The sequence below is a fragment of the Eublepharis macularius genome, chromosome 5 (assembly GCF_028583425.1).
Source record: "Eublepharis macularius isolate TG4126 chromosome 5, MPM_Emac_v1.0, whole genome shotgun sequence".
NCBI classification, from domain to species: domain Eukaryota; kingdom Metazoa; phylum Chordata; class Lepidosauria; order Squamata; family Eublepharidae; genus Eublepharis; species Eublepharis macularius.
This window is the reverse complement of record NC_072794.1, coordinates 67,457,077-67,484,392: the sequence shown is the minus strand read 5'-3', so window position 1 is coordinate 67,484,392 and position 27,316 is coordinate 67,457,077. Positions and strand designations below refer to the sequence as shown.

Here is a 27,316-nt window from a genome sequence, read left to right as displayed (position 1 = left end):
CTCCGCTTCACTTTCACTCTTCCCCCCAGCTCTTCCCCCCAGAACTCAGTAACTCATCCAATGTTATATGTGTACTTGCAGTATGTCACATGACTTCCTGTCACAAAGTTATAGCTCACTGTGAACTAGGCTTCCACCTGGGCATTCCAGGTAGGCCCCAGGTCTGGAATGGCTGAAGAACACTCCTCTGAGCCCTTCTCTCTGTACTTTCATTAAAAGCAAACCAAGTATATTTGAAATATCTATTTTCAATTGTTTTCAAAACAAAGCATAGTTCTTATCCACCATACAGATACCAACCCAGCCTTGTCCACCATGACTCTACAGGTGCATCAGACTTTTTTTTTAATCTTTGACCATAATTTCTCAAGTTTTAAGAAGATTCCACTGATTTTATTCCTGATTATTCAAGTGATGGAGTGGTACTCACAAAATGATTCTAGTCCAATAGAAAAATAATGGGCGTTACATAAAAACCAACTAGCCATTGTTAGTTTCACATTAGGTCTGAACCAAAGTACCTGCAGATAAGCAAATAGAAAGAAACTGACATCTGATATAAAGTCTGTTTTGTGTGTCACATTTTACTCAGCATAATTTATTAACTCTAATGCTCACTTTCGACTTCACAACCACATTATCAATACATGGAGCTAAACGGGTTGAATGCAGCTACTGCACTGCTCTCCCCTGTAGGCTAGTGTAACACAGCACCTAGGCTCTCAGGCACTTCGTCCAACTTGCTAACCATAGCACCTGAAAAAGCTGGTCACATAAACCGCATTTAACGCAAGGGCATTTCTTATTCCTATAAACCAGTTTCTAATGATGACACTTCTATTGACTTGAGAGAAACTTGTCATCATCATGTAGCCAAAAAGTAACCTAAGGCGAGCTGTTCTCCACATTTTATTTTCTCTGCAAACAGATTTTATTCATCAGCACCACTAAACACTAAATATCTTTGACAACAGAAGGTACATTTAGTTTTGAGTACAGTGACTTAATAAAATGTATTTGCCTAATACAAGATTCTTCTATGTGTAAAAACAATGTATTAATGCACTGCAAATTTCATCTCTTAACTGAAGATCCTAGATCTTCTAAAATCACTTGCACATACACCTTCTGCTAAACATCAGGAGGCCATACTTTCCAAGCAGTTCCCTCATCAAGCAGTAAGGTTATTGTTTGGGACCTTTTTTATTTCAGTTCTAATGACTCATGGAATTCAAGAAGCAAAATTGCCTTAGGTAAAACAATTGATCTAAAGGGTCGTATTTAACAGAGTAAATCAATATCTCCTACAGTATTTTTGTTTCTGTTGAGCAAGTGTTCAATATGTCATGGCAAAAGTCCACAAAGTGACTTAAGTTTCTATTGACAAAATGACATCTTAAATAAGGTTCAGCATATTATCTAAACTTTCATTTCAGCTATGGTAACTCTTTTGTAAAATTTACTTAAGAGATAAAAAAACCTTACTTTTTACAGTTTGGAAGATGTTTGGCATTTAAAATATTCCAGTATCATTTTGGCTGGTCCTCCTCACTCACCTATTCCATGAATCACATAGTGTGACCTTGGACCCTTATGCACACACAGATATCCTGGCACGAGATGTTCTCATGCAGCTATAGACCTGCAGAAAGCCAAAGGAGTTTTTCTTCTCATCCAAAGAAGTGGCTGGGGAGAAGTTTTTGCCAATTCTCTCTTCCCATTGCAGACCCCCACTTGACACTCATGCACCATTCCCCAAAACCATGATTCCAGGGAGTTCAGTGGAGTGTAACAGGAGGGAATCAAGAAAAATGCATATCTCTCCACCCCCATCTCCGAATTCCAAATTCAGCCCAACAATATTTCCTCCTAACAGTTTGGAAGGTCTGCTCATCTGTTGGATAAAGATGGAATAAGAAAACACCTGAACTCAAGTGCCTGCACTTCCAACATGTACCCAGCATTTTCAGTGCTGAAGCCAAATACATACAGGCCACATTGCACATGCAGGCTGCAAGAATCTGACTGGACTCCTGAATGCTAAATGCAGCAATTTTCTTCTTTGAAAAAACATTGGGTTCCCTCAGTAGAGGAGATTCCTAACTGGAAATCAGTTTCACATCTTAGAACTGGTCTGAGCATCTATGTACAAAGTTCTACTACACTCATTTTATTGAAGGGGAAAGCTCTAATTTTAGGGAAACACCATGTGAGCTCAAAGGCCAAAGTGATCAACTCTGGTACAAAGTTGTGTTCTAAACATGTAGTAAAACAGCTTTAAACATGACATAATGTAAACATAAAAGAAGCACATGGGAAGAACTTTCAGCCAGAGGACTAACTCTCCTTATCCATGTAAATGGTATTTTCATTCGAGGATACATTCAGTGCAGCCACAGTAGAAACTCTAGAAGATGTATTTCATGTGCTTGATGCCATAAGTTTTAAAGAAGACCATGATAATCAGTGCCCAGAGTCCCAAAATGAAACCCCCAGGAGGATGCCAGTCCTTCTGCTTTGGCTTCTGCAATGTAAAAATAAAATAATTGTTAATACTCATTACTAGATACTCAATAAACATGTCTTTCTGCTACTGAATTTTGTCAAAATTCCTTATTTAATTTATATATGCTATATAGGTACAATTAAACCAGATTATACTTCTTTGGAATATTAAAATATTATACACATATACTCTTACATATTTCTCTCCCCTTTATTCCATGGAGTTCAGGTGGCACATAGGCAATGCTTTCCCCAGTTTATACTCCCCATACCTCTATGAGGTACATTAGATTGAGAGAAAGTGACTGGCTTATGGTCACCTAGTAAGCTTTATGACTGAGGCGGCATTTAAACCCCGGTCTTGCTCATCTTATTCCAACACACTAATTCAGTGACTCCCAATGTGATGCCCAAGGGTGCCAATGTTGTATTTTATGGCACCAACTGGCATCTCCCTCAAAGCAAAGAGCCAGTCCTGGACTCCCTCTGTCTCATTAGAGCAGTGGTACTTCTGAATATAGCCGGAAGCATCATCTTTATGTCTGCAGGGACTCACAGCCAAGCTACAAGTGACATTTTTCACGTGAAGGACACTTGATCGTTTTTGCAAGTTTTTCTGGGAACTGAAGTCCCTCTCCCCTGCCCCCTTTCCTTCTGTTCTTTCCCCTCTCTGTTAGAATCGCTGCCTGAAGAGCCAGAGAAAGCAAATCGTTCCTCCAGTCACAAGCCTGTTCTCAATGATCTTTGGGGGCGGGCAGCTGCAACTTTCTCCCTGGGCATCCTGCTCAGCTTCACCGACATGTCAGCTTTCTCCAGACTAGCTCCCCGGGAGCAAGACGATTTGCAAAAGCTGCTGCTGCCGCTGCCGCTTCACGTGAAAAATGTCACTTGTAGCTTGGCTCTCATTCAGTAACAGCTACCGCTGTTGTACAAAGATACTTGGTTTGGAAACAAAATATAGTGAAACCTTCCATCAATTTGTGACCCCCACCAAGCAAATGTCTTGTGATTGTCCCAGCTTCCATGGCAGCTTTTTTATGGTGGCACTCACTATACATTCTCAAAATTTTAGAAACTCCCACAGGCTCAAAAAGGTGGTAACCCTTGCTCTAACTAATAGATCACAATGGCTCTCCATATGCTGCCATTATAAAAGCTACTTTCAGTGGTGAACAGCTTGGGGAGGGGGGGATTGTATAAGTTATTCACAACCTGTATGGGCACTCTCAAATGCTTATTTCAGCATTTCAGCAAATGCTTATCAAAGAGTGAACCTACTCTTCCTTAACAATAAGTCCAAACAAAATTTCAACAAGTAAGGTAATTCTGCAGAAAGTATAATGGAAAGCTTGCTTTTCTCTGATTTGTATGAGGAAAATGATCCTGCAAATTGTTCATAATGACAGCTTAATCACAAATCTTTCAGTACTTTGAAGCTGGTTGGTCAGAAAAATAGAACCCTTGGCACCAAGTTATAGGAATGTGACTCAATGAAATATGCTGCAGCTCATTTTTAAAAAATATATTCCCAGCAATGGAAAATGCAGATAGGTTGTGGGTTATGTTAATGAGAATACAGCTGATGACAAAAGAATGTATATTAACCTTAAAAATTGCTAAGCTAGTCTCATTAACAATAATGTGTATACAGAAAAGATCATTCTCTTCATTGGTATTCACAAGCATTCTTCGTACTAAAATATCGTAAGAAATCGGAGCCTAAATATACAAGGCTGCCAGCTTACCCAGTGCTGAAGGTAACGATTCCTAATCCGCACTATTTCACAAAACAGAAATTTGCTGGTTCAAATTTTCCTAATTAACCCACAGCTTCATATGCATATTCCATTGCTCACTTCACCAAGTTCCTTGTGCTATCAATCTTTCTTTGCCTGGATCTTAGACAAAGTCTTACACAAAGTGGCACCTGACCCTCCTAGACAAATGACTTCAATTTACAGCCACTGACACTAAAAGCCTTTCTCATCTACTTTGTATAGAACACATAATTTAATTTCTTTAAAGAAATTTATAGGAATAAATATTTATAAGGTGACCTCGGTATAAGGTTTTACATCTCGTCACCCTACAAACCAAAGACACTTAAAACAATTTTTTTCTTTCAACACCACTGAAATTCCAAGGAGGCCTAGCTAAAAGCATGCTTTTTACATTTGAATTCAACAGTGTACAACTAATCTGTTCGAAGCTGAGCAGCGCAGCTTTCAAATGTACTGGATATATTATTAATAAAAAAGTATAGGGCAACAAAAAGAAAAATAGTTGAAAGAGGAGAGGCGGAATGTACAGCCTTCTAAGAAATATATATGTCGGCAGCTGGAATGAGAGATTTATTGAACAAAACTTATATGCAGTTCCTACATACCAGCTGCAGCCAAGAAACAGGCACAGGGCTTCTGGCTCAGCATATCTGAAATTACCTCAAATCGTACTTCCTCTATTATGCTTCTCCTCTAGGAAAACCTCATTTTACTTGTTAGGCAACTAGAGACAACCAAATATTTCAATATTCAGGAACTGATGGACCAACCTATGTTGACCCTTGCAACAAAAGAAATTTAGCAGTTTGAATGAGCCCCACTCCAAAGTATATTTTTATTGCATATTTGTTAGGACATACTTGTTAACCAATAGTCGGTCCTTGAAATGCCAACAAATCAACACAATCCAGTGTGCAGGAAAATGTTAAATCTTAGTATTTCTTATTATTTACTTCATTTATATACTGCCTATTTTTGCATGTTTAAATTTTGTGCAGGAAATATAAGTCTCATATAGAATAAATAAAAATATGTCAGCAATAGTAACTAGGATTGCCACCACCCTTACTTGAAATAGGGGGGTGGGGATACTGGCTGGGTGAGGCAATGACTGTTTTCTCCTTACATGCAAAGAAACAATGCAATTTTGCTATGTTTTGAGACAATTTCATCCCACAAAGCATCCATCACTTTCATTTCAAACCAGAAGTGACATCAGAGGAGGTCTCCAAAGCAGGCACACTTCATTTTCTCATGTGCTCTGGGTGCTCCAGCCAGCCTCCCAACAATTCCCCTCTCCGCACCAGCCAGGTAAGCAGGGGCAGAGGGAAGCAGCTGAGGACAGGGGACTTCCACCCTGAGAGGGGGCTGGCAATTCTAATGGTAGCAGGCCTACAAACAGCACGTCTACACATAGCATGTCTACACCTCTATAAAAGATATCCAAATATCTAAAAATAAGTCCATATGCAATTGTCATCTATATGCCACGCATTCGAATCTTGACAAAGTTGTAAGGCCCTCGGTACACTGAATTATGGGAAATAGGCATTTGTCTCTCCAATGTTGTTACAGAAGTATTTTCGCTACAGTAAAGGCACAGATGGTCTATTCTTGCTGAACATCAGTTAGCCTCCAAGAGACAAGCATAGTTTAGAAATACATAAACATTCTCAAAAATCAATTATTATTCTAATACAAAATTAATATGAGAAATTACTCCCCCCCCAAGAGAAATAACTCCTGTAAATTACAATGGCAGTAATCAGACACTACTTAATCCATTACTAAAAATGTGCTGTAGTATCCATAATTTTTAGTAAAAAACCATAATTTTTTACTGAATAAGTCACAGTTTGACATCCACAGAAACAATAGGTATAAAGTTTAAAACTGTATTCCATTGCTTTGGTGATCTAGCTACTTATTCCATTCATTCCTGAGTATCTGCATATCGTATTTGTTAATCAACTTCAAATATTTATAAACAACTATTGTAGGTTTCATTTTCTGCACTGATTCAATGAGAATTTTCAGGAGTAAGGGAGACTCTGAAACACTTAATGCTGCAGGCCATATTTAGATACTGATGGATGTTGTAGCTATAAATATTGTCATTCATGAGAAGTTAGCAATTCATATCTACATCTCAGCTGAGAAAATAATGAAAACTCATCATTGCAGCCTATCAATTGATCCAGAGTAAAAATCCCCTTATCTGCCCATGTCTTCAATAAAAAAGATTTATTCCTAATTTTTAGATCTGGATTGTCCCATAATGTTAATGTAGCATGTGAAAAAGGGTCAAATTGATATTGTCATGACATTATGTGCCATAATTTTGTAACTGCAGAAATTGCAGGAGGAGCAGTCTCCATTCTAGTATGAATAGACCCATATGCACTCCATTTAAAGAGGGACACAAGACAAGAAGCTTCCAAAAGAGCCCTAGGTGAGAGAAGCAATCCCAATAATTAGTACACCTAATGATATAAACTAAAATCCTGCTTCTCTCCCCAATAGGGACCCAAAGTGGTCCCTAGAACACTGTTCTCCTCTCCTCCATTTTATCCTCACAGCAGCACCCCTGCAAGATAAGTTAGGTTGAGACTGGCCTGAGATCACCCAGAAAGCTTCCATGGCAGATTGGGGATTCAAACTTGGGTCTCAAGATTTTAGTCCAACACTCTAATCACTATCTAATCACTATCTAATCACTGACTTTCTCTCTCTCTCTCTCTCTTAGTGGTATACCAAATCATCTTTGCTTTATACAAACAGTGTGTGGATTGTATAGGGCTGTCAGCAATTTCCATGTCCACTATGGCTGAAAAAGTGCAACTGCAATTATAGGAATTGCTGCTGGCTATATATCTATGGTCACAGTTATCACATTAAGTTTATCCAATGTAGAAAAGCTGGAACAATTGGTATGGAGAAAAACTATGCCATATGAAAAGATACGAGAGTTTCTTGCTGCCATCCAAAGCTCCCTCCCCCCAGTTTTATACATCTTTCAGTTGCATATATGTTGCATAAAGAGGGGTAATGGGGTTTACCGCATGCAATGAAACTATTCAATTTCAAAAGACTTGTCAAATGAATTGTGAATACTTCTCTCTTTGATTCAGCAGTTACATCCCTATTAGATGAGAGTCACAATTTTGTCATGTATCAAGGATATTGTGCCTTCAGCAGTAAAGTGACACAGTCAAAGCAACTTGTCTTCAAATTAGCATGTAGACAGATCAAGACAGCTAGCTGTGTTAGTCTGTTTGTAGCAGCAGAAAAGAGCAACAGTCCAGTAGCACCTAGAATACTAACAAAATTTGTGGTAGGGTAATGAGTAGGGATGTGCAAATCGGGTTTCCGATTCAGGTAAAACACCCAAATATGACCCGATTTGCAAAGATTCGGGATTTCCGAATCCTGGGCCCGATTCAGAAACCTTGAATCTAAGTTTCCCGAAGCGATTCCTATTGCTTCAGGAAGCTTCGAGACACGGGGTTTTAAATGCCCCTTTCCATGCCACTGAGCAGCTGCAGGGAAAGGGGCATTTAAACTGTAGATCAGCTGCTTGGTGGAAAAATCCCCACCAAGCAGCTGATCCCCGCTGACAGCCGCAGCAAAAAGGCCTTTTAAATTCCATCTAGGTCATGGGGGGATTCCCCCTGTGACCTAGATGGAATTTAAAGGACCATTTTTGCCACCGCTTGCATTGCAAGTGGCAGTGAAAGGGCCCTTCCGCGCTCCACCTGGGTTGCGGGGGGGGGGGGGGCCCGCAACCCAGATGGAGTTTGAAGGGCCCACCACAAACCCTGCCAAGCATCTTATCTGTTCCAGTGGGGTTTTAATCCCCCACTGCTTTTTTCACCCGATGGGAGGGGAAGGAGGGGGGGTCACTCCTCCCCCTCTCATCAAGTGAAATAAGCTGCCAGGGGGTCAGTTTATTGGTGTGCTCTGAATCTTTATGAAGCACACCGAAGCAGGTCAAACAAGGGATTCCCGAAGTGTCTTGCTGCTTCGGGAATCCCTTATTTCCAACTTTTTTCTGCAAAAAAATTTGTTTTTGCACACCCCTAGTAATGAGATTTCATGAGTCACAGCTCACTTCTTCAGATACTTTAGGTATCCGTGCTATTTATTTATTTATTTATTTATTTATTTAATCACATTTCTAGACCGCCCTCCCGGTCAGACAGGCTCAGGGCAGTTTAACAACAGTTTAAAACAGTAAAAACATTATAAAAAGATTAAAACATTATATCAAAACAATTAAAATTGGCGAGTATAAAATATTAAAATACAGCACTTTCCTGCATGGGTGGTGGAAGGTCTTCAGTGGTATGGCTGGCGAGAGGACAGCCTAGCCCCCACCAAATGCCTGGTGGAACATCTCCTTCTTGCAGGCCCAGCAGAAAGATAACAAATCCTGCCGGGCCCTAGTTTCCTCAGACAGAGAGTTCCACCAGGTCGGAGCCAGAACTTAAAAGGCCCTGGCTCGGGTAGAGGCCAGGCGGACCTCCCTGGGGCCAGGGACCATCAGCAAGTTCTTAGTGGCTGATCGAAGCGACCTCCGGGGAACATATGGGGAGAGGCGGTCCCGAAGGTATGCTGGACCCAGTCCGCATAGGGCTTTATAGGTCAACACCAAAACCTTGAACTGGACCCGGTACTCAACCGGTAACCAGTGCAGCTGACGGAGAATAGGTGTTATATGAGCCATGATTGGTACTCTGGCAACCACCCGTGCAGCTGCATTCTGAACCAGCTGCAGTTTCCGGATCAAGCCCAAGGGAAGCCCTGCATAGAGCGAGTTGCAGTAGTCTAACCTGGAGGTGACTGTTGCCTGGATTACTGTCGTAAGGTCATGGGTCGATAGGTAGGGGACAAGTCGTCGAGCCTGTCTTAGATAGAAGAAAGGATCTAACAACCGCTGCAACCTGTGCCTCCATAGACAAGGAAGCATCCAGGACCACCCCCAGGCTCCTCACTCTCAACACCGGCATAAATGGCGCTCCATCGAGAGCAGGGAGCTGGAGTCCCGCACCCATGGACCCTAGACCCACATGCAGGACCTCCGTCTTCAAGGGATTCAGTCTCAGCCGACTCTGCTTCAACCATCCATTCACAGCTCCGAAGGCACATTCCAGGACATCTGGGGCTGAGCCAAGCCGGCCGTCCCATCATCAGATACAATTGGGTGTCATCTGCATATTGATGGCACCCAAGTCTGAAACTCCGTACCAGCTGGGCGAGGGGGTGCATATATACGTTAAATAGCAGGGGGGAGAGTATTGCCCCTTGAGGGACACCGCACACCAACGGGTGGCGGGATGACAACTTCTCCCCTAGTGCCACACTCTGTCCCCGACCGTGGAGAAAAGAGACAAACCACTGCAGAGCTGTCCCTCGAATCCCCACATCGGCAAGGCGGTGGAACAACAGGTCATGATCGACCATGTCGAATGCTGCTGATAGATCTAACAATATCAGCAGCGCCAACCCACCTTGATCCAGCTGTCTACGGAGATCGTCCATCAGGGCGACCAGCAATGTCTCCATCCCATGTCCCCGATGGAAGCCCGACTGGAAAGGATCTAGGGATGAGGAATCATTTAGGAAGACCTGCAGCTGCTCTACCACCGCCCGCTCAATCACCTTACCCAGGAATGGGAGGTTCGAAACTGGGCGGTAACTGACCGGGTCGGTAGGGTCCAAAGATGTTTTTTTCAGGAGAGGCCTAACCACAGCTTCCTTCAATGCTTCCAGAAAGATCCCGGAGCTCAGAGACATGTTGACAATGGCCTCCAGGGCATCCCATAGCCCATCTACGCTGGCCTTCACCAGCCACAAAGGGCACAGGTCCAAGGAGCATGTTGTAGGCTTAACTGCTTGCAGGATCCTGTCAATCTCGTCCCCAGAGAGTGGACTGAAATTGTCTAATATTATCCCAGAAGGTGGTCAAGGGGCCTCTAGTTCACACACTGTATCAACTGTGGCTGGGAGATCACAGTGGAGAGACAAGATTTTGTCAGCAAAAAAGCTCCCCAAAGCCTCACAGCTAATATCCGAATTTGAATTTTGATGGTCCCCTCCTGATAAGGAGACCAAAGACCAAACCACATTGAACAGTTTTGCTGAACATGAGCTAGCTGATGCAACGGAGGCTGCATAAAACTCTTTGTAGCCTTCACTGCCATCTCATAGGCCTTCATAAACGTCCTATAAGATGCTCTTGCCTCTTTGTCACAAGTTCGCTGCCACACTTGCTCTAGCCGTCTCAGCTCCCACTTCTTCCAACGTAGCTCCTCTGTATACCGGGGAGCTAGTTTGGTACGGGGGCAGAGAGGGCAACGGGGGGCGATTTCATCGATGGCTTCGGAAAGACGGACTTGCCAATCTTCCACCAGCTCATCCAATGAACTGCCAGGGAGCATCGGATCCCGCAGAGCATTCTGGAAACCAATTGGATCCATAAGTCTCCACGGGCGAGCATGAATAAGCTCACTGCCCTCGCAGGGGAGAGGTGGGATATCCAGCCAAGCCTTCAGGACCACGTGGTCTGACCATGGCACCAACTCAGTTGTTTCTAGCACCACATCCATCCCCATCCCAAAGATCAAATCCAGCGTGTGGCCTGTTTGATGTGTAGGGGCCGAAACAATCTGGGAAAGTCCAAGTGCGGCCATGGAGGAAACCAGGTCCACAGCCCGACTAGAGGCATCATCGTCAGCATGGACGTTGAAGCCACCCAATACCAATAGTTTTGAGTGCTCCAAGGCCCATCCAGCTGCCACCTCTAGCAGATGTGGCAGGGCATCTGCTGGTGCGCTGGGCAGCTGGTACACCACACAGACGGCCAAACTTTCATTGGCACCCCACACTAGACCTACACTGTCAATGCCGGAGATCTTCGGGATGGGGAGCAGCCTGAAGGAGAAAGACTCTCGGACAAGAATCGCCACTCCTCCCCCCCGGCCTCCCGTTCGGGACTGATGAAGGACTGAGAACCCAGGTGGGACTAGTTCGTTCAGGGCAACCATCTCACCCTCCCTCACCCAGGTCTCAGTCACGCATACCAGGTCCACATCATTTGCCACAAAATAATAGTGCAATGTTCTGGTCTTATTATTTATGGACCTGGCATTACACAACATCAGTGTCGAAGGGGGGCTATATTTCCTAGCTCCACACTCAACATGCCTCAGTATGGGATGTAGGTTAGAAGGACATCGAGCCTTACCATATCTTCATGTCCTTCTCATCCTTCCCTGGGTCCCACCGCCATACCTCCCTCGTCCCCAGAGGACCTGGATCTCTGGCCTCATGCCGACCCACCAATTCTGAACCAGCTGCAGTCTCCATGTCCACCACCCTGCTGCTCACACCGCTTGTCCAAGCTACTAGCTCTCTTCAATTGCAATGCTAATCACAGTATACAGACATTAATCAATGGGGAGTGCCCTATCAAAAATTCAGACCAATGCTTCTCTGCCCATCAATTAATACTCTTATGTCTGGGTTCTGAACCACAGCCACATTTAATTCTATGGGTGGAACTACAATACCCCCCAGCCAATATCCTTTCCTACCCAACAAGTTTTACATCAATGAACCCGCTATGGTAAGCCAGGTAAACTGAGTAGCAGTGCCTTGGGGTAAGCAAGCTCCAATTCATCATTATTTTTCTCCCCAAACTGCTTTCCAGTCTGACAATTACAATATTGAAATTTTACTGAAGTTTCCATCTGTTTTAATATACATTTTGGATTTCTACCCTGCATTAACCCCTTCCTAAATGCCCTCTTTGTCTCACCATAATTGGTGTAGCAGGTGAAAAATACACAAAAATGGCACAATGTGTCATGAACAAATACATTTAGCAGCTTAAGGGCCAGTTATTATTAAACTGAAGGAGATTCTGAATTAAAAAGCTAGGTAGCTAAGCAACAGCTGGCTTCCAACTGTGAATAGTTCTCTGTCTTATTCTTTATAGTTGGGATAGAATCATTATTCTGTGGAACTTCAAAACAGTTAAAAGAGCACAGCTCCACATATTGTAATTAAGGAGAGGATAAAACAGAGTATTTTCAAATTGGATGGGTCTGTAGGGACTCCAGTGGAAAATGTCCAAGTTTTCCAGAGAGTGCTTTTCATAAAAGCGCACAGCACATGTTGTTATTGGACTAAATGCATTGTGTGAAAAGAATGATAAAGAAAATGTACTAGAGATACTGCAACAATTAAACATAAAAGTTGCTTAATTTTTTTAAAAAAAGCAATTCAGGATGAAAGTTAGATTATAGCCCTTTACATTCAAGTCTCACAAGACAGAAAATCTCTGCTGTAAATTTATTAAAGTCCCAGTACAGATTTTATTTTCACTGATCCAGTACGAAAAGCCTTAATATTAATTAAAGATGCTGTGCTTTAAGAGATTTGTACTGAAGATAATGGTAGTTGTCAAAAAAAGGTCCATATGTCATACATAGGCACTAAACCATTAGGAGATACAATAATGACCATTTATAATATTTAAGATATAGTTCGGTCAAACATATTATTAACTCTGCAGTGAAGTCAACTGAACTTCCTTCGGATGGATTATGTCCTTAATATTACAAAATAAATATATTTATTCCTCACAACTGTACTATAAATAACACTAGCCTTTTAACACTAGCTGGATCCAAAGATGTCCTTGAATGAACAAGAGGAGTCAAAGCTGTTATCTACCACATGTAGGCACACCAAACCTGGGCTTAGAAGAGCAAAGCTAACAGTCATCCTAGGAGAAGTCAGAGCAGTCCCATGAGGGAAATAATTCAAACAATGGAATTAAAAAACTAATAACTTACAAAGTCTAGTGAATCTGAATTATTTCCAGAGAAGAATCTTGCTGGCAAACATCAAGATCTGCACAGACTCAAAGTGGAATTAAGAAAAATAATACGATGAGCATTGACAATCCAAAGATGTAACCTTATATCAATGAACTGTAAGAAAATGTTTGATTTAGGCAAAACTAATTTATTTATGTCCTATTGATGACATAGGAAATTGGTTAGCTTAGCTTGCATACAGTTAAATACTTTACCCATTAAGATAATTCAAAGTGTTGGCATTATACTGGACATGTTAGAAATTTATTTTTTAATAGTAGACATTCTAAAAGACCAATTTTCTGAATTAAATGGCCGCTACAACAAATGATTTGTTTACTGCATACATCAATCACAAAGAGGTAGCTACCAGAAAAGAGTATTTCAAAATTCTTAGCTGGTGCTGTGCAATGAGGTTGTGTATGTATTATGTAAATGTTTGCCTGCCCAGATGGAATGAAGACACAGACATGGATATTGGGAAACAAGGGCCAATTTTATTCTGGCAACAACAGAACATTAAACATAACATGGCAAGGGCCTAACTATTGGTACAGGTCAAACCTAACTATTGGTACAGGTCAAACCTTGACCTGTCCGGGCGAGCCCCTCTGCCCCGGGCCCGAGCCATCCAAAGACATGGCTGGGACCAGGCCAGCCAGGCATGTGGAACCTCGACCAAGCCTATACCCCCCCGGGTTAAATGTGAGGGGGTGTACTTGTACAGGAGGCCCCACACGGCAGTCTGCCCTCCCAGCTGGCAGCCATCCAATAATACCAGTGATCCTGACAGACCGCGCATTCCCCCTCAAATGGGGGCGTGCCAAGGGGTGCTCACCGGCCCGCTCATTTCTCCCAAACCCTATCCTGTCACTGGGAAACCTATTTACAGCACCACCACGAACCAATTACCACACCCATACTAGAAGTACAAGGTAGGCTAAAAACTCCCCACCGACGGCCAATTGGTGGGGAGAAAAAAATCCTACCTGGCCCTGAAACAGCGACCAGCTAAACCTGTACTACCATAAGGCGGGTGGGTGGGCCGAGCGCAAGGCAACTGCTGGGAAATGCTGGGGCGGAGCTGCCGGGAAGAGTGCACCGTGGCTCTTCCTCCACCAGGGGAGCAATCAACAGCCCCCAGCTTATAGCAGCTTCGCTACCAGCTGGGACTGCCGCGTAACATTCAATTTGTATGATTGGTGTCAATTATTTTGGAGCAGAACAAGTTCCAAGTTCTTCTGAAATAGTTTTTTTTTATTGTAACACAACTCCAATTTGAAAACAAAGACTATGATCCAATCAAAGTGAAGCAGTTTTAGTTCCTTCCAATGCAATCTAGGGAAAGCCATGGAACTTGAAAGAAGTGGTGGATCAGAAAGTGATAACGGTCCAAGAGAAAACTGAACTAAGTAGCCTCAGCAGCACCACAAGATCCGTTCATCTCAGACCCAGCTGGTGGCAGTGCGAAGAAGGTGAACAGTGAGTCTGTGCCCATCAAACATCACTGCTAGCCAAGTGTGAACAAAATATCCCTTGCAGTGTTGCCAGCATCACTGGGGTTTAGCATGCTGCTGACCCAAGTAGCCCTCCAGGGCAATGAGCAGCAACCCAGAATATTAAACTAACTTGCCTAATAGGTTAAAAGGCCTCTGCTTGAAAGGTCAGAACTTGGGTGGGATCATGCCTATTACAATGACATAAGCATCAAACGCAGATTCTCCCCTCTACACTGCCTGAACTTTGTGAGTGATGAAGGAATGGTTATAAACTCAAGTGCCAATCTTCATGACATTTTGGTTAATAAACAGAAATTAGATTAGGCAGAAATGCTCCCAATTGTTTCACAGCTTAACAAGCACCTTTTGTGCTGGAATGCTGTTAGGACTTTAATCTTACAGTGGATATAGAAGAGAATTAAGCTATTAGCTGACAGTTATTATTATAAATTTTTCCCCTCATGGACCAAAAATGTGACAAATTATAAGCGTATATATTTTATCATGATGTGTATATTGAAATGTGTTTGCTTCTTTGAAGCTGTAAAAAACTAGTTGGTTTGTGGGGGAGAAAATCAAGTTAATTTTCGTATATTTATATTATTCAAACTATAGGTATATCACAATGAAATATATTATTCCACAGAAAACAGCAGCTGAACAACAGGAAAATGTGGTGGAAACGGTTAGTTTATAGAAAGGAACAAATACTGAATACATGTTTTATGACCTAGCTGGCTGAACTGTTTGCTTATTCATTTACACTGTACAGTTCAACAACAACAAAAACTATACAGTTGTAACTATACCTAAATGAAGACCTGTGACAATTCACTGCAGGTGAAAGGTAGAGCAGAGGGAGAAAGTACCCAGATGAATCTGCCTTATACCAAGGCAGACATTGGTCTATCAAGGCTAATATTGCATACTCTAACCAAAGGGCTCTCCAGTAATCTGGCAGAAATATTTCGTATTACCTATTACTTAATCTCTTTAAATGGAGAAGCTGATATTGAACCTGAGATCTTTTGCACGCAAGGCAGCTTACCACTGAGTCACAGCACCTCCCCTGATGATACCAAGGGACGATCAGGCAAAAAACCTTTATTCTTTTCCTTTTTTCTGTGTGGTTCTACTGGCAGGACCTTCTGAGAGTTGCCGCCACAGAAGTGAGAAACTGAGCTGATGTAATCTGCCCTGAGCCCATTCGTGGGGAGGGCGGAATAGAAATATAATGAAATAAATGAATAAAAATAAATAGTCTAACGTATAAAGCAGCTTCATATGTTCCCATTTTCTCCCTTGTCTAAATAAAACATTGTGTAAATGCATTTCAACATGGATATATAATTTCAGAATATCTGAGGAATATCAGTTTTCTATCATCTTTCAGACCATGTAAGAGCACATCCCAAAAAGTGTGACCCAATAATGAAAAAGTCACACTGTGATGCTTTTTCCCATTGTAAATGGTTGTGTGAAGTTATTGCAGTACATTCTAGAAGTTTTAAGGAGACACAAACTGCTACAGTATGCCTGGAATACTATGCACGTACCTGGTCCATGTAATTCTCAACCTCTGATTATACAATGGCTCTAAGGGTCTACAAGCAGATTGCCATGTAGAAGCAAACTCTTTTTGGCAGTGCATTCTTTTCACCTTTATAAATATACAAGACTTCCCACAAATATGATGAAGGAAAAAATGTATGCAATCAGCTCCCTCCTTAGAAAAATTATGTCAATCAAAAGAACAACGATTTTCAGGATCCACATTATAAACTCCAATCAGAATTCTATGAGTAAAGCAGCACCATATGGCAGCATCAAACAAAGCTGCTATTAACCTTTCTGGGGAGTTTATAGAATTAATTCACAACTCACAGCACTTCTGGTTTTTTCCCTCTAAATCTCACTAAAGCTAAAGGCACAGTCCAAAGGTTTTGCTACCAAGTGTCACTTTCTCAGCTAAGGCATTAATAAAGCTTTGTTTAAATAGGAAAAACAAAGCGTAATTTCATAAATCAATACTGAACTTCCTACCAGTCAAATTTCTTGCAAGATCCCAAGCATATACTGCTTGCAAAATAAATTCAAGCATGCATAAATAGCAGAAGTTAATTGTATGTTTAAGAACTTGGACTTCTATTCCTCATAGAGAGCTTTATTATTGGTGAAGTATAGAAACTTCTTTATAATGTCTGCTCTGTCAGAAACTGAAATAGCTCTTTGCACCTGTAAGTGCGTACTATATTAAGCATGCTGGCAAGCAAGACAATCATGGATCTATATGTATGACTAAAATTCTATTACTTTTTGTGAGTGGACTGGGTAAAACAAACAAAAAGGCCAGGGGGAGGGGTAGTAAGTGGTCACACTTGCCCTCACGATATTAAGGCTTATGAATATGGCAATATCATAAGTCCCTGTGCTCAGACAAGCTATTAAAAATTATGGGACAATTATACTATGGCTACCATTACAAATAATCTCTAACGTATAGACCCCCCCCCCAGGTGACATCAAGAGACTTTATACCTAGCTGGTACCCAGTCTTAGAATACCTAATGAAACAACAAGAAATCCCCAAAAGACTTGAAGATCTAGATTGGAGGTAAATTGGAATTCCTCTATATCTCCACTATACATCCAATTCCACAGGTTCAGATCCAATAGCACATAACAGGATGGATATTCAATACAGTAAGATATAATCATTGCTATATGATTGTATATGAATTGTAAATATGTTATTTATGACTGTATGAATGTATAATAATTTAGAAAACATATACTGAATGTAATAATTGTTTATGGATATCTATTCTTGTAAAAGTTATTTGTATTGTTGGTGATTTTGAAAACAATAAACAGAATTTGAAAAAAAAAAACACAGACAAGCTGCCTGGCTAGGCAGGAGATAGAAAAGTACTGGAATGTGAGAAGTGAAGTATGACTAACTTAGCCCCACACCCCGGAGTTTGTGCATAACCATAGAACAATGGAGGTATCCTGAAGTACTTGAATGAATCCATTCACACATCCTGCCAATTCTACCCTTTACCCACTCTCCTATTATAGCCTCACCCATCCAGCCATCGTGGGTCATCAAATAATCATTTTACACTTGTAGTTCCTCTCAGGAAGACCTAATCAAACCTTCCTAGTTCATTGTCCCTCCTTGGAGACAGTTCACCAGCCTTATTGTCTCACCCCAGAAACAGTTTTCCAATCCTTTGTCCCACCCTGGGAAGAACCATTAAGGCATTGTTTTAGGGCAGAGACTCTCAGTCCTGACTCAGGGCATTTTTTACAGTATATCCGACTGTCCTGCCATGTGCTCAGCGTGTGTGTGTTCTGGACCTTCCACATGCCCTCAGATAGCATGTCTGAACTCTTCTCCTTGCCATGAAGTGCTGGTCACTGCAGCTGCTCTCCCTCGGACACCTTCAATCTTCTGGACCTGGTAACTATGAGCCCAACTCTGCAACTCTCTCCAACTTTCCTCCCTGTTTTTTCTAGTTAGCTCTGTGTGTGTGCTGTGTGTTTTGTGTGCAATTGATTTGTAGTATTTTAAATAAAAACTCCTTTTTTATTGAACATCTGCCGGCTTATTGAAAGGGTTCTCTAGAGGAAGGGATCCTCATAGACATTGGCACAAAAGATCCCAGTTACCCCCCCCCCTTGTAAGCTTCTCCTTGCTAATTCCCCCTATTCACAAGGAGACCTGATCTTTGGGTAACATGGGGGAGTCTGATAAATTGAAAAATATAGCTATGTGGGAGCCATGTTAAAAAACATAGTTCTAGGAAGTGTTGGCTGTGTCAAATATCTGATCCCTTTCAATCAGTTATGGGATACAAACAGTTAAATTATCTTTTCCAGGCAGCTGACAGCAGGATTAAATCTCTATTAATGCTTCTGGCCCTCTTGGAAGTTATTGATGACATCAGCTGTGGCACCTCTACAAGACAACTGGCCAGAATTTTTTTTATTTACTTCAAATATAACTGACCTTCCTCCTCAGTGGGGACCCAAAATGGCTTATATTGTTCTCTTCTCATTATTATTATTATTTATTATATTTTGAATCCACTCTCCCCATGAACGGGCTCAGAGCAGAATATAACATATATAAAATACATAAACGCATTACTTTAAAACCAGATAAAAACATCAAATAAATATATTTTATCCTCACAACAGCCACGTAAGGTAGGTTAGGCTGAGAGCATGTGAGTGGCCCAAAGACACCCAGCAAGCTTCCAAGGCAGATTGGAGATTCAAACCTGGCTCTCCCAGATCCTAGTCTAACTCTCGAACCTGAAGTCCCTGCCCTTTTCCAGTATGTGAGCCCCTTTGGGATTTTGACACAGGGTGGTGGACACAATCACAAAATGGCTGTTGCAGCAGGAAGAGCCAACCACAAAATGACAGGGAGTGAGGTCATGCTTAACTCTGATAGTATCTCTTCAAAATTTCAGGAAGAAGCTCAGTTTAATGGGATGCCTTTTAAAAACATATTGTTTAAAAATATTTTCTTGCATACACACACAGTAATGCATTGCAGATCCTTCTGCTGTGGCGGCAGCTGTTGTTGAAGCAACTTTTTAAAAATCAGCACAGCCAATCAGAAACTCTGCCAGGCAAAAACCTCACCTGGCCCAACCCACTGCTCAAAATATTTGGTGAATGGCAGAAAAAGCTGGCTTTAAACACTACACCACCCTGGCTCTCAAATGGGAAGGGGGTTGATTTGTGGAGGCTCCAGTCCTATATGGTCGAGATGGTTGTGCTGCAAGACTAATGTTCTACCTCTTGGCCTGCAAGGTACCAGAGGGTTGCATCTCATTTCTCAGGAGTAACTGGAGGTAGAGTTGCTTGGATAATGTAATGCAACTCAAAAGCCACTACCTTATTTTTCTCACATAGTTGTTCTGAATGTAGGTTTGCCAGATCCAGTTGGGAAATTCCTGGAAATTTGGGAGGGGTGGAGCCTGGAGAGGGCAGGATTTGGGGAAGGGAGGAGCCTCAGTGGGGTATAATGACATAGAGTTCACCCTTCAGAGCAGCCATTTTGTCCAGGGGAACTGGTCTCTGTTGCTTGAAGATCAGTTGGAATTCCAGGAGATCTCCAGCTACCACCTGCAGGCTGACAACCCTATCTGAATGAGATGAACCATCTTAAATATCTTGTCTTGCTTTGGGACCAACAGGACAACTCTTTTAGTTATTTATTTAAATGTAAAAAATACTACTAACCTGATTAGAGATGGGCACGATCCGCATTACGATCCAAAAAAACCCACGATAATGGCGATCGTGCGATCGTGACTCAGCAGATCGTGATCGGCCACGGCCAACAATCCAGCAATCGGGAGGGGGCTGGATCGGGGCTGGATCGTGCTCGGATCCGGAAGCCAGACACTCAAGCGCCAGTAATCTATTCCTGGGGCAACGGAGCCAGCGGAATGCTTGAGCTGTGTTTCCCCTCCTTCTGTCTCCCTGGAAACCTGAATGGAAGCCCAGCTTGCCTTGATCAGCAGGGCTTCCTTCCAACCACAGAGCAGCAAAGCAGTCACCAGTTGGGAGAAGACACCCAGGGGAGGGAGGGGGAAGGGGGTGTTCTGTAGCCATGGGCACTCCAATCTCATCCCTGCAAACCCTGATAGGCAGCTCTGACGGCCAAACACAGATGGCCAAACACAAACACAGATGCCGCCGGCATCACCCACCGTTCTTTTCTCGCCAGCGCGCTCCTTTTTGGCCTGGCAGGCGGGCACATGGGGGGTGCCGCCAGCGAGCAGCCAGACCCCCTGCCCCCTGAGGGGAGGTGGCTCGTCGCCGTCTTCCCGTGGCCGCCAGGACCGGTGGCTGCCAACAACACCCACCTTCCAACATAGCTAGGAATAGCAGCGCGCCCCGCTTTGGCCTCCACAATCCACGGCTCAGGAACAGGAGATGATCAGTGTGGATCGTTTAGTTGGGATCGTCACCGGCGCCGATCCACGATCAGCTGGATAGGCAATTTTTTTTGGATCGTGCCCATCTCTAAACCTGATCCCTTTAGACTTCAGAAAAATAATCCTTTTATTTGGACTTCCACACTCATTGCATGCATCCACCAATCTCCTGTACCTTTGATATCACTTCTCCACTCAAATCGTTTATATAAGCTCTTTATGCCCCTGCCTACCTTTGGTCCTAACAAACCAGTCCATTTTTTCTGCCTGGCTCATTAACACCCCACATTCCTATGTTAAAGCAAGGAACACAATACTGTTCTGCCTGTTCAACACCACAGACATTAACACTCTACTTCAGCCATCTCTATTCATTTACTCCTTCCTATTCATTCAGAGAACAGAAATAATTTGATGAAAATACCATCCTTTCTGAATTATTTAGGAAAACAATGACAGAGGAAGCAGCCCTGATGAGCAACCTGCCAATATCTCTCACCCTCTCTATTCATCAGCCCTGTCAAGACTGGCCTGTGTGTCACATAGCCACAATATACAGCAGTAGAGTCTGGAAGGATAAACAACAAGGAGTCACTGGCATACCAGCATCATTGAGATTACATGATGGCTGAAGTGTGATTAATTTGTATATATCTGCTTGAAACTAGACCTTTCCATACCTCACAAACAGAATCTGGGGAGGTAAATGCCACCCCAGCAGTTTCAACTAATCCTCAATTAAGTTGGTGAAATGTAAATCAAACCCAAGACAACAAAGAGGGAGAAAATGTGTTGGTGTAGCTGCACCACTTTCTCATCGATTTGGATTTATTAGTAACAATTATATTTTATTGTTCTGGCTTACCCCTCAGGAGAGAGGAAATTGTTTATAAAGTAGGAAACATGGCAAAAAATAAAACATCTGAAAGGTCCTTCTGCTACTACATCATTTACAATGAGCTATTATTGTCTAAGTCTGGAAAGAAGATACCTATGAATGCCAGATGATCATGGCATTCTTGTCACAAGTATGCAACATCATTATTGAATATTCAAGAACAAATTTAAAATTGGGTCATAAAAACAGCGCTTCAGACACAAGCAACTTTGTTTATATAGGTATAGTTAGGGTAATATTAATATGACACAAAGATCTTAGGCATACATTTGAAGAAACTGACATGCCTGATGACTATCTGCCAACTCTTTAAGGTTAGGCTTGATTCTTATTTGCCATGGTCCGTTTTAAGGGCCTTGGGGAGAAATAGGGATGGCCAGTAAGGAGGAAAGGTGTGGGAGTGGACCTTTGGACACTTACCGTGAAGGGTCCTTCTCCTCTGAGGAAAGGAGAACATCTTGGGTGATTCCCACCATCCAATCAGGGAGGCAGGAACTAATTTTCTTCCTCTTCCTGTCTGGCATATGGGACACCCTCTCTTCAGTTCAGGTGATTCCATGAAGCAGTAACATTGAATTTATCATTCAGCAACTGTCAATACTGAGAGAAAAAATACCTGTCGGATTAACATGTCAGGCAGAACATGGACTATAAATAAAGCCTAACCTGGAGAAGTTAAATAAATAAATAAAGCCTAACCTGAATGAGGCAGTGGGGTAGAGGAGGACTAAGACCAGGGGAGGGCAAGATGTCCTCCTTTCCTCAGAGGAGAAGGTAAGTGTCCAAAGGTCCCTTCTCCCTCTGAGGCGGAGGACATCTTGGGTGCTCCCAAAGCAGTTTCCATTTTCTGGGTGGGATGCAGTCTTCATCTGAGATCATGCACTGCAGTACTTTTCTACCGCATGTGGTGTCTGCTGAATCATATAGATTTAATTTGTAGCATCTCACCGAGGCTGAGACCAATGACCATGTTGCTGGCTTGCAGACTTCTTTTACAGAAATGTTCTTGTGTAATACTGCATTGATAGCAGTGCTCCTCACAGAGTGAGCCGTTATTCCATTATGAACCTCTACAATGAGAGCTTTGTGAACTTCAATAGTGTACGTTTTGCTATTGGCACCTATGGCTGCTGAAGGCATTTTCCTCCCCAAATTGAGGGGAGATATACTGATGAACAGTAAGTTCAACTTTCTGACTTGCACTGTTTGGATCAGATAACCCACGAGCTTTCTTCTGATGACTAGGTTGTGTCAGAACCTATCCCTAGAATATTTAGGGTACAGGTAGAAATATGGTAGCCTTATCTCTTGCAACCTATGGAATCTGGAATAGATTTTTGGAAGAAAAGTGGGGACAGTACAAAGTATCACCTAATCGTCATGAAAGACAGAGTTCAAGTATGAGATTCTTCTGGCAGACATAATCACAATGAGGTTATGTGGTTGTCAGCCTTCTCAGGGGAATGTCCTTGACCAGTTCCAATGGATGTTTGGTCAGGGCTGTGTAAAATGTCCAGTGCTTTCCTCGTGCCCCACTGAGTGAGGGCTTTCCACGAGGAATTGTAAATTCAGACGGTGAACTGTTGTCTGGATGTTAGGAGAGTGTTGGTCACCTCTCCGGAATATCCCCATCTTAGGAAGGTTTTTCTATTTATTTCCCCACAGTTTAGCAGAGTGAGTCTAAATGAGACTGTCAAATCATTCCCTGCTGTAACATGACTGCAGAGGTTGGTAGGATGAAGGGTGGAGATATCACCATCTGTTGGGAGTGTGGAAAGGCACAGTCTGTGGGGCCACCAAGAGGCATTCACTAACAGTTTGCTCCCTGTTCCTTGATCTTTCCCAGGAGTTTGGGTATTACTGGTAAAGATGGCAGTGCGTAGAGGAGGCCTAACAGCCACTGCGATATCCAGACATCGGCTTGTGGGTGGAACAACCTTGTTATGTACCTTGGTAGTTGATTGTTGTGTTGGGACACAAACAGGTCCATGAGAGATGTTACAAAGTGCGATGTTATCTAGTAGGTGAGATCTTTCTTACGGGACTATTCCCCTTGTTGAATGGTCTACCTGCTCAGTCAGACTGCCTGGACGTCGAATATGCCCTTGATATGTTCAGTTCTGATCGAGGCTAGGTGAATTTCTCTCCAGTAAGTATCCTTGTCACCTCCTCGTGCCACCTCGAGGTCTTGGATCCCCCCTACTTGTTTACATATGTCTTGTCTGCAACCCTGTCCATGCAGATCAGGATGTGTGAGTTCACTATCTGATCTATGAACTGGAACAGGGCCAGACAAATCACTCACAGTTCCAAGACATTGATAAGGAAGACATGCCTAACCTGCGATGCTTGCATCTATAAATATTTGCTGTTCTTGAGGAGTCATGAATCTTTTGATTTGAAGTGGTAAGTGAATGGGAAGATCTGTCTTCTCCATGATCTGTCGTTAATAAGATCTGAGAAAGGTCTGAAGCAGTCTTGGCATGTAGACGACCCCAAAGTATCACATTATTGTTGGCCACTAGCAAACCCATCAGTTTGGGTAATGTCTTGAGAAGTGACTCTGATGAGAGTCTTTGTCAGCTGTTTGATCTTCCTAACATTTGGTGAGGGATAGACAACACTCTTGATGATCATATCCAGTTGTTCCAACTTTGTAGGAACTGAATGGTAAACTGAGTGTCATGGTGAGATTTTTCTTTTGAACTTCATCTGATCAAGAAATTGTCTAGGTACAAGTGAACATGAATATCTTTCTGAGACATATGATGGGGTTGATCAGGAGCTTTGTGAACACTCTTGGCACAGTGGGCAGTCCATCAGAATCAGTACATGAAGGTATGTTTCCACAAGATCTGTAGATTTCACGTATTCTTCTGGTTGAATGGCCTCTGCGACTGAGCACAGTGTCTACATTCAGAAGTGGCGTAATTTGATAAACTTGTTCAAAGAGCTGAGATCTAAAAACACTCTCCAGTCCCCATTCTTTTTACGGACTGTGAAGTAGATTGAGTAGACTTCCCCATTCTCTTTCGTTGTGGGAAACATGCTCCACAGCTTGAATGCCCAGAAGGTGTTGGATTACCATTTGAGTTAGGATTTTGTGTAGAGGAGAGATGACCAAACATTCTGGTGGGTAGCTTTCAAATTGTATAAAATAGTCTTGTGAGACTTGGAAGAGCAGCTGTGAGGGAGCTAGATAAGATCCTTAAAGATAAAGATGTCTCTCTGAGAACAAAGATCAAGATAATCCAAACAATGGTATATCCCATTGCTATGTATGGATGTGAAAGTTGGATGGTAAAGAAAGCTGACAGGAAGAAAACTGATTCATTTGAAATGTGGTGCTGGAGGAGAGTTTTGCAGATACCATGGACAGCCAAAAGACAAATAAGTGGGTACTAGATCAAATCAAGCCTGAATTCTCCTTAGAAGCTAAAATGACAAGACTAAAGCTATCGTACTTTGGTCACATCATGAGAAGACAAGACTCTCTGGAAAAGTCAATAATGCTAGGAAAGTGGAAGGAAGCAGGAAAAGAGGAAGACCTAAAATGAGATGGCTTGACTCAATAAAAAAAGCCACGTCCTCGAGTTTGCAGGATCTGAACAAGTCTGTTAAAGACAGAAAGTTTTGGAGGTCTTTCATTCATAGGGTAGCCATAGGTCAGAGATGACTTGACGGCACATGACACAACACAGTAACAATATTCTACTGGAATTGTAGGTTTTGGATTTTATAGTTTTTTATTATTTTAAAATTTATTTAGCACATGACAGTGGAAGGTTGGAATATAACCACTCGCCTTGGTTATATGAATTGCCTGCAGGAGACTAGGCAGAACAGGCTTGTTCCTGTAAGTTGCTCCCGCATTTTCTTCCACTCTCCTTCAGAAAAGGAATGAGCTTCGGCTGCATGCATTGCCTCCAGAATGAAGTATTTGTTTTCATGTTTCGTCTCATTCCTGAGTTGAGGGACAGGGAAAGAACAGATTGATAGAAACATATGATGTGTTGCACCCCAAATGGAATGCTATTTGAGACCTCTGTTGGCTGGACTGACTTATTCTTCCCCGCTCACTGCCCCATATTCTAAGCACTGCTCAGGGAGAACCCGCATCCAGTAATCTAGAAGTGCATGTGGGAACAGAGTTTGCAAATCTACTTTGAAGCATTTCTGGTAACAGCTTAGGATTGCACTGTGCAGGACTGTGCTCAGTCTCTGTCAAGAAACAGTCCGTTTCTTGGCTTTTCAAAGCTTTGGTTCTGGCTTTTGGGTCGTCGGTCCACAGAAAGATAGATCTCTGGACATTAACAGAGCTCTGAAATAGCAGATCGTTGTCATCCTTCTGTGCAGGCCCACATTGGGGACTGCGCAGGCCAGCCACGGAAAAGATTTTTCTAGCTTATAGAGATGTGAAGGGAACGTTCGGATCCACCACGCATGCGCGCCGGTGTTCCCGCCAATTTTGAATGTATATATATCCAAACGTCCCCGGCATTCCCTCAGTTCCTTTTTCGCTGCCATCGAAAAGGTTCTTCTTGTTCTAGCGTTACTTGTCGTCTCTCTCAGCGTCTCTTCGGAGTTTATCCATCGTTTCTTGTGCAGTACGATTTTTTCCTGTGTCCATCTTGAGGAAAACATCATCCCGAGATGTCTCAGACAGCTTTATTTAAGAAGTGTCTGAAGTGCAGCACGAAGATGACCCACATGAGCTCTGTCTCATCTACCTGGGCGAGGGGCATATTGTGGAGCGTTGTGCGGTGTGTATGTCCTTCACCCTGAAAGCTAGGAGCGATCGAAAGGCCAGACTTCGTGCCTTCTTGTGGGATGCCAACCTTCTCCCCCCCAAGCCATCGGGTTCATCGGGAGATAGGCCCTGCTCCGCCGCTCCTTCGCCGGCACCGTCTCGAAAATCGCCGGAGCCGCTCCCCTCGGAACCGACGGGGCAACCCGTTCCGGAGGGCCGATCTGACTCCGGTTCCGTGGATTGTCCTTCTAGCCGGAAAGCTAAGAAGCGTTCCTCATCGAAGCCGTCATAAAAACCCTCGTCCAAAGCTTCGGCCACAGAGGCTTCTTAGGAGCCCCCGCCTAAAAAGGCCAAGGCCAAGTCAAAAGCTAAGGGCCGTGCCCCATCCCCGGCTCCGACTGTGCGGCCCGGTACGCCATCCGGACCGGTTCTGATTGACGACGATGTGGTGAGTCTTCATACCCTGTCACCTCCTTGTACGCCTCCTCCAACAACATCGGAGGATTACGTACCATTCCCGCCTCTCTCGGAACCGTATCAGTCGTTTGAGCATTCCCTGCCATCCGCCCCGGTGCCTTCGGAGGCCTCCGTTCCGATGCAGCCTACCCCATCGGTTCCGGCGCCGTACCACTGGCCTGCTCAGATGCCCGCTCCTCTACCTCCTTGGCAGCCTGTCCCGGGAATAGGGAACATGACCTCCTGGCAGGATTTTGTGGCTTGGTTCCAACAGTCCGTGCCCTTCCTGCAACATCCTTCGGTTCCACTGTCTTCCGTTCCGGTTCAACCAGTCCTGCAACCTGCGCCTGCTCCTCCGGCGGCTCCAGTGCAACTGCATCCCTCGGTTCCTGGGTCTTGTCCATCGGCTCCGGCGGGACGTCCAGCTTCGGTTCCGACGCAGACCCCGGCGGAATTTTTGGATTCCAAGGATGAAGAGGGCCTGGCTTCTCCGTCCGATTACTCCTCAGATGTGGCTTCTGACCCTTCGCAGGATGACACCATGGGTGAACTCCGTTCGTCATCCCCAAATGACGACTA

The 27,316-nt window shown here is 43.2% G+C and overlaps 1 protein-coding gene across 1 annotated transcript in view; it reads right to left on the bottom strand.

Annotated features, from left to right (window-relative positions):
* Nucleotides 1–893: 893 nt before the first annotated feature.
* The window catches only part of PIGK (phosphatidylinositol glycan anchor biosynthesis class K), a 193,475-nt gene continuing 167,052 nt past the window's right edge, over nucleotides 894–27,316 (bottom strand). The window contains exon 11 of the mRNA XM_054980074.1: nucleotides 894–2,524. Coding sequence (XP_054836049.1) covers nucleotides 2,408–2,524 — 117 coding nt within the window. The 3' untranslated portion in view covers nucleotides 894–2,407. The remainder of the gene's footprint in view (nucleotides 2,525–27,316) is intronic.